The 12820-nt window shown below is 42.6% G+C and overlaps 1 protein-coding gene and 5 non-coding genes across 9 annotated transcripts in view; 1 reads left to right on the top strand and 5 right to left on the bottom strand.

Moving 5' to 3' along the window:
- The first annotated feature begins 841 nt into the window (after nucleotides 1-841).
- Nucleotides 842-12820, top strand: part of pfkpb (phosphofructokinase, platelet b) — a 34493-nt gene continuing 22514 nt past the window's right edge. For 3 of the 4 annotated variants that reach the window (XM_073490991.1, XM_073490990.1, XM_073490993.1), the window contains exons 1-7: nucleotides 842-1065; nucleotides 6540-6613; nucleotides 7877-7954; nucleotides 8456-8645; nucleotides 8745-8910; nucleotides 9194-9238; nucleotides 9564-9672. In XM_073490991.1, the coding sequence (XP_073347092.1) occupies nucleotides 957-1065; nucleotides 6540-6613; nucleotides 7877-7954; nucleotides 8456-8645; nucleotides 8745-8910; nucleotides 9194-9238; nucleotides 9564-9672 (771 nt within the window). In that variant the 5' untranslated portion in view covers nucleotides 842-956. The remainder of the gene's footprint in view (nucleotides 1066-6539; nucleotides 6614-7876; nucleotides 7955-8455; nucleotides 8646-8744; nucleotides 8911-9193; nucleotides 9239-9563; nucleotides 9673-12820) is intronic. The other variant, XM_073490992.1, reaches the window with a different exon arrangement.
- On the bottom strand, nucleotides 10056-10147 carry trnar-ucu (transfer RNA arginine (anticodon UCU)). Its single transcript is given in 2 exon segments — nucleotides 10056-10091; nucleotides 10111-10147. It is a non-coding gene; the product is annotated as a tRNA-Arg (tRNA).
- On the bottom strand, nucleotides 10549-10640 carry trnar-ucu (transfer RNA arginine (anticodon UCU)). Its single transcript is given in 2 exon segments — nucleotides 10549-10584; nucleotides 10604-10640. It is a non-coding gene; the product is annotated as a tRNA-Arg (tRNA).
- On the bottom strand, nucleotides 11092-11183 carry trnar-ucu (transfer RNA arginine (anticodon UCU)). The gene is given in 2 exon segments: nucleotides 11092-11127; nucleotides 11147-11183. It is a non-coding gene; the product is annotated as a tRNA-Arg (tRNA).
- On the bottom strand, nucleotides 11767-11858 carry trnar-ucu (transfer RNA arginine (anticodon UCU)). The gene is given in 2 exon segments: nucleotides 11767-11802; nucleotides 11822-11858. It is a non-coding gene; the product is annotated as a tRNA-Arg (tRNA).
- trnar-ucu (transfer RNA arginine (anticodon UCU)) lies at nucleotides 12442-12533 on the bottom strand. The gene is given in 2 exon segments: nucleotides 12442-12477; nucleotides 12497-12533. It is a non-coding gene; the product is annotated as a tRNA-Arg (tRNA).

The raw sequence follows: 12820 nt of genomic DNA, 5'->3' as shown, positions 1-12820 counted from the left end.
AAAAAAGTAGCTGCGACGTCATGTGTTCTCTTAACATCACCATTAGCTTCCTTAGCCTCCAGCTAACGCTAGCTAATGTGAAAACCAAAACATACATACAAAAAATTTAAAATGCACAATTGGGGAGATAAGTATGCTATTAATTTATAATAGATTATTATAAAACTACAGAAGTTGGAAGTAGGTCAAAGGTGGCATGGTGTGGTTATATATATGTGTGTATATATATATATATATATATTGAAATGCTAATTAAATTGTGACATAATCAAAATGAAGTGTAACAGTAGCACAGGCTCATTGATTCAGGTATGAGGCAGTATAGCCTAGCTAAAGTTTGCGTTAGCCAGCATTAGCTCGCAGTAAAGTGTATCGAGTTGAGCAGAAGACTTGTGTTTTATGATTTCAAATCTTAAATTTTTATACAATGATTGTGTTATTTCTCTTTTTTAAAAACGTATTTAGTGAATGTCAAATATTCATGTAGGCGACTGTTCGCACACTTAAGCTAGGTAGCGCAGCACAAGCTAACTGCCATTACTGAATCAGTTAGCTTGTAGCTACTCTATACTAAGAATGTTATATTACATTGCTCTATACTTACAGATATTTTTTTAAAGGTAATTAAACTGGACTTTTGTGCTCTAGAAGCTTGAACTACAATTATATTATATCACACACCTTTCTGCTGACTTGTTGACTTTACAGCGTGTAAGTGAGTGCTAGCATCGCTAACCCGCTGTCCTTGTGAGCCACGGAGTGAGTCATCTCGCTCTGTGTAGGATCTTCGGTCAGGGGGGGGGCGTGTCCTGAGGGCGGTGACCACTGCGGTCCTACTCCGGCGTCTCCTCAGCCTCTCACACCGACAGTGTCGCTCGGCTCCCCGCAGGCTTCTCGCGTCGCACTCGGCTTCACTTCTCTCGGCAGGTGACAGGCACCGGGGCAGGGGACAGGCAATGGCTGTCGCGGCGGCACCGAAGCGGCAGGACACCCGGAAATTCTTCGAGAATCTGTCCGGCGCCGGGAAATCCATCGCGGTGCTGACCAGCGGAGGAGATGCCCAAGGTAAAGGCTGCGTGACGCGAGTTCCGTTATCGGACAGTTTTGCGTTTTGAGTCTCAGCTTGCTTCACCGCCGTGACCCGCAAAAAGTGCTTCTGATAACCGCAGGGAGACTGACCGAGCTCCCGACTCACGTTTTCTGCCGCTATTTTAAAAAACATTACGCTAATTTTGTAACGTTAAACCGGGAGCGTTAAGCTAGCTTAGCTGGGTTAAAATAAAAAACACGCATTTTCCTCCAGTGCAGCTGTTGGCAGAATATGTGTAGCATATCCCGCGTTTACAAGGGTCTACCTGGTGCAGGTGTGTCGCAGGTAATCACCTTTATTTAAGTGGAGAAATGACGGAAGCGCGTTAGCCGAAGACCTGTCCGATAATGGATGCGTAGCCGCGAGCCTGTCCGATAAAGGACTCATGAGTGACAGCGCTCTGCTGCTGTGAAACAAATGAACCAAGGTGCGGTTTAAAACACGCAACGTGTCCGTGCGTGACAGAGGGGAAAGTTGCGTTTATTGCAGTCGTGCAGCTTTATGTGTTTTCTCATGTTGCTTCTACCTTTTATTATTGTTTTTATTTATTTATGGGATGTTTAATGAAGCTGAATGAAGCGGTTATGCAACAGCTCCTGGCACATTTCTGCAAAGATGCTGCAATATTAATCAAGCAAATGGCTGTTTGGTATCATATTAAGCCTTATTGATACTCCAGGCCTTAGCACAGGTAGGAACATGTGCTTCTGGATCAATAAGGTAGCACTAACATCAACAAGTGATCGTGATGAGGCCTGTGTGTGTGGTGTTTCTTCCTTCACCGTGCATCCTGCAGCTCTGTCTGACATCTGCTTGTATGTGTGCTGTGTTAATGCAGATGGTGCATGTGTGTGTTTGTGTGTGTGTGCATGCATCTGCGTCCACTGTGCTGCCAGGACGTGTAATTTAATCATCAAATATATCGTTAGGAGTCCAGAGAGTAGTCAGTGACCTTTGCTGAAGGTCTAAATAATCAGATTTACTCATTTCAGACTGTCTATGTTCGCCCCATGTATTAATAACTGCATTAAAGCCCTGTCATGCTCTCCTGCGAACATGGCAGCTATTAAAAGTTGCCAAAGTTATAATAAAATATAAGGAAAAGTTAAATGAAGTAGCAGTGATTCAGTCAGAAGCTTCAGTGTCACAGTAGATGTGTAGAAACACGTGTCTTGCATCACGGAGGATGAGTCGTGAGAGGACCACAGTCAAGCCAGCCACACTCAGACATCCCACTTCCGAGTGAACCTTTCACAATAAATGTAACCTGCTCTAGTATAAGGTGCAAGTGCTTTAATTTTGAAGGATTCGTCTCTTGACTTCCGGCCTGTTTGAAAAGCTTCACACATCCTGTTGAGGAGGGATGTGCAGCCTACGTGAGGAGCAGCAAGTATGCAGTCATGTCTCATGTGGTGGTGAATGGATTGGAAAAAGGGAATTAATGCAAATAAAAACAACATTTTGTTCTTAAAAGTCAGGTTTCTGTGATATAAATCATCATTACTGTATTATAATAATGATTAATATTCATGCAATATATCCAGAAATGTACTGCCTCATGTATTATTCCCTAAATTATCACCCGTACATGTATTTTCGCCCTGACACGTATCCAACAGTATATGTCCTTCTATGGTTTGTGCTTTATCTCTTCACACAGTGCTGTAGGTGAACCACAGCTATTGTTGGCCGTTACATAACACCGTGCGCCTATAGGCTGCTACTGATGTGGTATCTGACTGCAGTGAATCACAGCTGTTTGCTCTCGTGCCGGGTATTAAGAGTCAGCCTCTGTGGTACTAATGTGCAACGGTGTGTTTTTCTTCCCAGCGGTGCCGTAGTGTTCGAGTGATGCACGGTGTCAGACGTGTGTTGACTGGTCCAGATTCCCTCTTATTCATGAAAAACAAACAAACTGGCAGCTGGTTTGGGTTCGGGACTGTACAGGAGCTGGTGGGATGTTGTGCCAGCTTGCCTTTCCTTGTTTAATTACCGTGTAGTGTGCAAACGTCCACACAGATTCAAATCAAACAAATCAAAAAGGGAAAACTTCTTTATCTGAGTTGAGTCGTTAGTCGCTAAAGACCTCTGTAACAGTTACAAAATATAATGTAATAATAATTAAATTGGGAACGGTCGTCGTTAACTACTCCAGGGAGGTTTCACCCATGCCTGTGTGTGTGTTTGTTGGTTTGTCAGCACGATTACACAAAAACTACCAAACCGATTTTCACGAAACTTGGATGGAGGACGGGTCTCGGCCCAGAATAGACCCCATGAACTTCTGGTGCTGATCTGGATAAAGGGACAGAAAGTTTTTCTCACTTACTTTACTATTGTGAGATGGGGCGTTTTTTGATAGGCCTTGGTCAAAGTATGTGCTCTACTGAGGGCCATTTTTATCAATAAACTAATATAAAAGAACATACACGGGTTCACACGGCTGACACTGATCAGATCACAGATAACTTCACATTTTTGTATTTTAAACAGAGGTTCATACTGTAGTTTATGCACACGTAAGGGTAAGAAAGGCTCACATGTTGCCATCAAATACGAATGATTTAATATTTCTTCGTCTTCTTCTTCTCTGTTGCTACGGTTACTGCTGGATCGGAGACCATTTATAAACATCATGCGTCCCTGTTACGAGCATGTGGTATGGATTATTTTAAAGAAATACATTCAGACATTAGAATAAAATAAATTAAATCAAATTTCTGAAAACATCCAACAAAGAAAAACAAAAGCTAAGAGTCCGTTAGTTTGACACAAATTGTCCTCTCAGTTTGCCACAGCTGCTGAAATATCTTGTAAAGTCAAGGAAGACAAAACTGACATTTCTGGTTTGTTAATTACTTTTCAAAAACTTAAGCAACCTTCTTTAATTGTAACAAACTTGTTGACATGATGTTAAAGTCCCCCTCCAGTCAGTAATGTGTTTTTGCAGAGTGTAAAGTGTAATTTTTCTCTGTGCTCATTAAAAATCTGATTTTAAGAGGCCGACCTTCGTGCAGTTGTTTGTAAGTCAGTCCAATATTCAGCAAACACGAGTGTGACGTGGAAACTTGAAGCCTCCAGTGAACAAACACTGAGACTGGACTTTACTTATTCATATATTCTGGATTTTTTAATGTGGTGAACCATGTCGGACACACATTAGAGGGTTATGTCTGCCTTTTGTACTTGTGTGGAGGGGATCTTTAACCTCGCCCAGAATTTTCCTCCCATCCTGGGGAGGAAACATGCGCACACACACACACGACTGGAGATGTTTAGTCACTGCGGCAGCTGGAGGGAAACTCTCACAGCGTGTCATGTGAACTGTGAGTGTAAATATATTCATGTAGCTCGCGACCGTTAAACATTATTCAGTGATATCACAGAATTAATTCGCTGTAGTCTGTTTTTATTAATCTCATTAAACACGTTGTCCAATTCAAACCGGGTTCACATGTTTTTCCGCAGATCCCCTCCGGCCAATCAGCATCGCCCTGGTCTCATAGCAACACTACCTCATCCCGTCGGCGCTCGTTAGCGTACAGCACGGCCCTGCGAGCACATCCCGGCTGGCACACTGTGTATCTTTCTGTGAGGGAACCCCCCTCTGGTGTGCGTTTATGCATGTAACCCACATTTAAATGTTATAACTACATCCTCGAGTGCAGCAGTGGTTATAGAAAATGGTATTTAATTCTTTGAGGTCACAGGTTAGGATATAAATATTATCAGAAACGTGTCCAAAAAAAAATCTAAGATTAAAAATGTAATTTAAAACACAACTGAAACAAAATAACATCTTAAATTAATTAAAATTACAGACAAAACTCCAGTTTTATGACACAATCCAGTTTTCTTAGCTGAAACAATTAATTGCTTAATTGATTAGTTGATCACCAGTAAACATAACAACTTTTTCAGTATTTATCCACAACTAAGAAATGTGTTCACTGCATGTTTGTTCATGAAGACAATATGCAGCGCTGCTGTCTGTGTGAGCTCGACATTGTCGTCCAGTAGTTAAATCACATGCAAATTCTGCGGACGAGGGCCCGTGAATGGGACGTGTTGATGAAAGCATGAAGTGTGGGAGGAGATTTGACTGCGAGGGCCATACGTGCCTGCTGTGCTCAGGACTGGGCTGCTGCCACACAGACTGGGCCCAGAAATATATAACATGCCTCCAGTCATCATCTTTGTTTTCGTGTAAAAGAAGAGAAAGGACGGTCGAATTGAAGGTTTTAAAGACCTGTTAAGGAAATAATCTTAAATTGTGGCTGTAATTCTGCTTTGTTGCCTATTTTTCTTTGCGGCGATCTTTTATTTGTTGGCTTCCAGACGCAGTCTCTCCGTCAGGCTCATTAAAGTTTCATCACAGCTCTCAATCTGCATGCAGGTCACAGCGCCGAAGCAAAATATCAGACCATCTCTCAGCCAGTTGTGCATCAAATATATATATTTTTTTAATCCATGAATACCGTCGGGGGGTCAGCCAATTTCACTAAGTGCTCCGACAGACACTTCTGTGTTTTGGCACAACATCCTCCGGGGCAAACTCGCTTTCTCTGTCTCTTTTTCTACTGACCTCTTTACCTCCCCTGCTGTCTGCTGGTCTGTCCGGCTGCTGCCACTCCTTGTTCCTTGTTTTCTCTCTCTGTGTGTCAGTATTCTCTAAAGAGTGGAAAAGGGAAGCTTTGTTTATCTTTACTTGAAATAGCAAAATGTTTAGCTGAAACATCCTTTTTCCAATGACAAATACAGCTGCAATTAGTCAATTAATCAATAAGTTCATTGAGAAAAAAGCTTTTCATTCCAGCTACTAAAATGTCACGATGTGCTGCTTTCTTTGCTCATTCACGATGACATGAAGAGTCTTCGAGTTTTGGACTGTCGGTTGGACAAAAGAAGAGATTTCAAGTCATCACTTTTTCACAATTTTTTGGACATTTTATAGACTAACCGATCGATTAATGGTAAATATAATGGGTGGATTGATTGATAATGAAAATAATTGTTCGGGGCAGCCTGAGCTGGACAAGCATGATAGAAAAACAGTGGCCTGAGCTTGTTTCTCACAAGAGTTTGGCTGTAGAAGCCTGTTGAACTTAAGTCTAGCAAAGACTTAAGCAGTTTTAAGTTCACTGGATAATTGGATGCTCACAAACATTTACTTGTGTCCTTGTGAAAACAGCCTTCACAGTTTGCCCTGGAGGGTTAAAATTCTGGAGAAAGCTTAGATGCATCTATCGGTAGATTCAAGACATGCTGTGAAATAATGTCACGGCTCATTTCTGTGTCTGTCCAGATCAACTGCAGGACCTGGAGATGACACACGCCATGAAGCCTAAAGTTTTGTTGCTGTTGTTTTTAGTATATTTACATCCCGTGGCTACGCTGTGCTTTTTGAGAGAGACCATTTCCACACCAACTCTTCTGTTTCCTCTTTCAGGTATGAATGGGGCGGTCCGGGCTGTCGTCCGAATGGGAATCTACGTGGGGGCAAAAGTCTACTTCATCCACGAGGTGAGACATGACTCAGGCCTCAGGCTCCAGACGGGGCCTCCGGGGAGTCTGCAGCTCCTATCACAGTCGACAGTGAGATAGATTAGTGCTGACGACCTGGGCCGTGGTTGTCTTTGAGAGAGCCAAGCAGGAGCCAGAGACCTGGTTTTACCTTACAAGTGGTGACAGAGCCCTGCAAAATCTGGATTTTTAAACCTGTAACTAAATTTGTCTCTTGCAGAAACTCGTCTCACTTGTTAATATTTCCTTTAAATCACATTAATGCAGCGCTTTAACCCCTTCATCTATACTTGGTCAGTCTCCATGTCATGTCCCCAGAGGGAAATTGTACTTCCTTTTTCTTACTTAAACTATTTAAACTCCCTATAGGATCCATCTTTATTTATAACCCAGTGGAAGTAAGGCAAATATTTGCATTCATATCACTGCTGAATGTACAACACAGATTCTTCTGATGCATCCGTCATGAACACCGGCTTGTTCATAGTGAAAAGCTACATTTCAAATTGTGTTTATTACAGATAAAGACAACTCAAACAAAGTATTTTCTCATATGCAAAATATAAAACAACTTGTGGCGTCTCCAACCAGGTTTACAGGGTTATTATTCCATCATGCATCACACCTAACTTTACCTGTTACTTGAATAAAGTGAATAGAGGGAAACTGTTATCAGATAATATCAGAGAAGAGAAGCAACAATAAATCCCTGCTTCCTGAACTTCTTCGAGTTCTTCGATATTGAACGTCTGAGGATGTATTTACAGTTTCTAATCAGCGTGACGCCACTGATGGCAGTGACGGGCAGATATAGACGATCTGGTTTCAGTGTGGATATAATTGGATTACCAGGGGCAGACTTCATCCTTCACTGTCTGCACTGCCGTCCCAATCAGCCTCGAATAACCACTGGGCTGTGAGTAATGACAGCAGAGTGCCACCATTTATTTTTGGTTTGGACTCCGGCTGGCTGCAAGGGCTGCAACTAATGATTATTTTCATTGTTGATTAATCTGTTGATTGTGTTCTTGATTACTGGATTAATTGTTTGGTCTATAAAATGGTGAAAAATGTTGATCAGTGTTTCCCAAAGCCCAGGATGAGAATGCCAATTAGATCAACTGCTTCAATTCAAAAAAAGCCAAAACTTTGTTGGTTAAAGCTTCTTAAATATGAGTATTTGCTGGATGTTTTTCTAATTTGAATTTCGGGTTTGTCGTGAAGGGTCCAGTGAACATCGCTCATGTTTGTTTCTCCTCTCAGGGGTACCAGGGGATGGTGGACGGTGGCGACAACATCAAAGAGGCGACGTGGGAAAGTGTCTCGAGCATGTTGCAAGTGGTGAGCGGAGCTTTCTGCTGCTGTTTAAGTTCACGCTGTCTTAACAAAGTCGCATTAGGATGATTAAACTATCCATATTTCCTCTTCTTTACTCGCTGAACCTTGTAAATTCACCTGTCATTTAAAGGCTTGATCTCGTCTTAATGTTGTAGTTGCTGCTGTGTATTTTAGCACCATGAAATGTTATGTGTAGATGCATTCTGACAGAGCAGCAGCGGTATTTGTGCTCGGACCAACGCAGCAGAATATGTGCTGTGCTGGTGGACATCTGTGAGGATCATTGCTAGTGACTCAGCAGCAAAGCCTTTAGCTTTGAGCCAAACGAGTCTGATTGAATTGGACCTTTTCACTGTTTGTCGTAGTCAGACATTCATTATCTAAAGTGCAACAGTGAAACCATGTTACCCTCAATAAAAGATTCAATACCACAAGAATTCAACAGAATCAAGCCAGCAGAACAGAATAAATGTGATTTCATATTTTAATTTATGTTTCCTTCAGGGTGGCACGGTCATCGGGAGCGCCCGCTGCAAAGAGTTTCGGACCCACGAGGGCCGCTTGAAAGCCGCGCACAACCTCGTGCAGCGCGGCATCACCAACCTGTGTGTGATTGGTGGAGACGGCAGCCTGACCGGAGCCAACCTGTTCAGAGAGGAGTGGAGCGGCCTGTTGGATGAGCTCCTCCAGCAAGGTGACTGCTCACTGCAGGGCTTTTCATGTATGCACCACACCGCTGTAACTCTACAGGTATATAAAGAGAACTTATCTCCCACCCCGTCTTGTTTTTCAGGTCTGATCAATGAGGAAGCGGCCCGCAGTAACTCTGTGCTCCACATCGTCGGCATGGTCGGCTCCATCGACAATGACTTCTGCGGCACCGACATGACCATCGGTACCGACTCGGCGCTGCACAGGATCATCGAGGTGGTGGACGCCATCATGACCACCGCTCAGAGGTGAACAAATCCCTAAAGGTGATGAGACGAGTAGATGAAGAAGATAAAAACTGAAGACATAGCAAGATAAGACGTAAGGAGGCTAAGCCCCTACAGCAGGCTGGCTTGTTAGACGAGTCTCTCCAAAACCTTAAAGACATGTCCTATTTAGATAAGGCTGAAAGTGAAGGTTTAGTTATCTGTCCTGTGCTGACCTGTTTCAACAGATCAGACCACAGGGTTTCACTGATAAGTGCTTTTTCTTGTTTCTGACATTCCCTGTGTTTTTCACTGTCTTTCTCAGCCACCAGAGGACATTTGTGCTGGAGGTCATGGGCAGGCACTGCGGGTATGTACAACAGAGAGAGATTAAAACAACATAACAACATGTATATACAAGTTTAATATGCTACTGCACAGTGTCAATAACCAAACAAGTCAAATTAATTGTAAACATCTTCATTCAAATGTAACTTAACTGAATCCTCACACTCTTTTTTCAAGCATATTTTCAGCTTTGAATAAGTCATGGCTTCGTGAAAACATTTCAGTATTTTGCAGGTGTGGAAATATTGATAAGGGACACTTGCATGTGTGTGTGTGTTCAGGCAGTGTGGATAATCAGTTACAATTATTAAAATGTGTGTGTGCCTGTGTGCTTTGTGTGTTTGCAGATATCTGGCTCTGGTCAGTGCCCTGGCATGCGGAGCAGACTGGGTTTTTATCCCAGAAATGCCTCCTGAGGATGGCTGGGAGGACAGCATGTGTCAGAAACTGTCTGAGGTAACACACACACACACACACACACACACACACACACACACACACTATCAGTCAGACAAACATACACACTGTAGTAGTACACTTTGACATCATAAACTTGTGGCTTTTTAAAAATGTCCACTTACAAAGTTGTAGGTTGTTCATCACAAGGCACCAATAATTTAAATACCAAGTAGGAATTGGTGGGACTCGAACCCACAACCTCTAAAGGAGCCTGTTTGTAATCAGGATCGATGTACAGAAGTCACACAGATCGATCGGCTGCCAAACATCGTACTACGTCCCACAAAACCAATTTTAAGGAGGAAATCGATGTGCAGCAGCTAAAGGAGCCTGTTTATAATAAAGATAAAGATGCTCAGAAGTATCTCTCAGTACAAAAGTGACTCTGGTGGGATTCGAACCCACAACCTTTGAATGACATCTCAAATGTTCAACTAGAAGTCCACTGCGCTATCCATTGCGCCACAGAGCCAGTTATACAAATGGATTCAAACAAAGATTCTTGTAGACTCAACTGTTTGCTTTAACTAAAAGCCCACAGGGCAGCTTTGAGATGATTCTTCTGTCCTACCAGAAGTACCGTAGTAGCTCAGTTTGTAGGGAATTGGCTCAGGGACCATTGGGTTGCCATGAACTAGAAGCTGGAGGGCTTCACCTCCTGAGCGCTTGAGTAAGGCGACACACTCTTAACTGCCCATACAGGGCAGCGCCCTCCCTCTCACACCTGGTCCTGTTTGTGTGAAATAATACACATGACATTGGCAGGAAAAGCTGTTTTTTTCGTGCCAGCAGCGAAAGGAATCTGTTAAAAAAGAAGATTATGATGCTCATGTACACCTTTTCTGTGACTCATTGTCTTTCTCTGTACAAAAGCGACTCTGGTGGGACTTGAACCCACAATCTTTGAATTGCATCTCAAGTGTTTGACTAGAAGTCCAATGCGCTATCCATTGCACCACAGAGCCAGATGAGCCCATTGAATCAAACAACAGCAGTTTGCTCGCCTGAAAAGCCCAAAGGTAGCTTCAGGCTAATCCTTCTGTCCTAGGTACCAGTAGGTACCAGATCAGTTTAGCGGGAGACTGAGATTTGTCTCGATCCAGCCATCAAACACACTTGTTGGTATTTTCACAAAATACCCACTTACGACAACACTGTAAAAACAAGGTGATTAAAGCACCATTGTTTTTGTCAAGTGGCTAATTGAGTACTAATGTGACTCTGGTGGGACTCGAACCCACGACCTTTGAATCACATCAGTTGATTGTTCATCTCAACCTTACCAGTAAACACAGTAAAAAACAACCCCATTTAATATTTGAAGCAGGTAATTAAAGCTCCCACCAGCAGGAAAAAGAGAGTTTATAATAAAAGTCATTATGCAGGAAAACAAGGATACGTTTGTGGACAAAAGAGCGACTCTGGTGGGACTCGAACCCACAGCCTTTGAATTGCATCTCAAGTGTTTAACTAGAAGTCCAATGCGCTATCCGTTGCGCCACAGAGCCAGTTATACATGTGAATTCAAACAATCGTACTTGTAGATCACCTGTTTGCTTAAACTGAAAGCCCACAGGGCAGCTTCAAGCTAATCCTTCTGTCCTACCAGAAGTAGGTACCAGATCAGTTTGGCGGGAGACTGAACGTTGCAAATCACATATTAAGTAAATTCTTCATTAGCACGATTAAAACGATGCACTGTCCGTTACGCCTCCGAGCCAGTGGATCTGTTATCTGGTATTTTCATAAAATACCCACTTACCCAGTTATAACAACCACATCAGCTGATTTTTCACCTCTGCTTTACTTGTGTACACTGTAAAAACAAGGTGATTAAAGCACCATTGTTTTTGTCAAGTGGCTAATTGAGTACTAATGTGACTCTGGTGGGACTCGAACCCACGACCTTTGAATCACATCGGCGGATTGTTCGTCTCAACTTTACCAGTAAACACTGTTAAAAAAACAACCCCATTAAAGAGCCATTTAATATTTGAAGCAGGTAATTAAAGCTCCCACCAGCAGAAAAGAGACAGTTTATAATAAAAGTCATTATGCAGGAAAACAAGGATACGTTTGTGGACAAAAGAGCGACTCTGGTGGGACTCGAACCCACAGCCTTTGAATTGCATCTCAAGTGTTTAACTAGAAGTCCAATGCGCTATCCGTTGCGCCACAGAGCCAGTTATACATGTGAATTCAAACAATCGTACTTGTAGATCACCTGTTTGCTTAAACTGAAAGCCCACAGGGCAGCTTCAAGCTAATCCTTCTGTCCTACCAGAAGTAGGTACCAGATCAGTTTGGCGGGAGACTGAACGTTGCAAATCACATATTAAGTAAATTCTTCATTAGCACGATTAAAACGATGCACTGTCCGTTACGCCTCCGAGCCAGTGGATCTGTTATCTGGTATTTTCATAAAATACCCACTTACCCAGTTATAACAACCACATCAGCTGATTTTTCACCTCTGCTTTACTTGTGTACACTGTAAAAACAAGGTGATTAAAGCACCATTGTTTTTGTCAAGTGGCTAATTGAGTACTAATGTGACTCTGGTGGGACTCGAACCCACGACCTTTGAATCACATCGGCGGATTGTTCGTCTCAACTTTACCAGTAAACACTGTTAAAAAAACAACCCCATTAAAGAGCCATTTAATATTTGAAGCAGGTAATTAAAGCTCCCACCAGCAGAAAAGAGACAGTTTATAATAAAAGTCATTATGCAGGAAAACAAGGATACGTTTGTGGACAAAAGAGCGACTCTGGTGGGACTCGAACCCACAGCCTTTGAATTGCATCTCAAGTGTTTAACTAGAAGTCCAATGCGCTATCCGTTGCGCCACAGAGCCAGTTATACATGTGAATTCAAACAATCGTACTTGTAGATCACCTGTTTGCTTAAACTGAAAGCCCACAGGGCAGCTTCAAGCTAATCCTTCTGTCCTACCAGAAGTAGGTACCAGATCAGTTTGCCGGGAGACTGAACGTTGCAAATCACATATTAAGTAAATTCTTCATTAGCACGATTAAAACGATGCATTGTCCGTTACGCCTCCGAGCCAGTGGATCTGCTATCTGGTATTTTCATAAAATACCCACTTACCCAGTTATAACAACCACAGCAGCTGATTTTTCA

The sequence above is a fragment of the Pagrus major genome, chromosome 21 (genome assembly GCF_040436345.1).
Source record: "Pagrus major chromosome 21, Pma_NU_1.0".
Classification (NCBI taxonomy): domain Eukaryota; kingdom Metazoa; phylum Chordata; class Actinopteri; order Spariformes; family Sparidae; genus Pagrus; species Pagrus major.
Note: the sequence above shows the minus strand (reverse complement) of the source record. Positions and strands in the feature narration are given on the sequence as shown.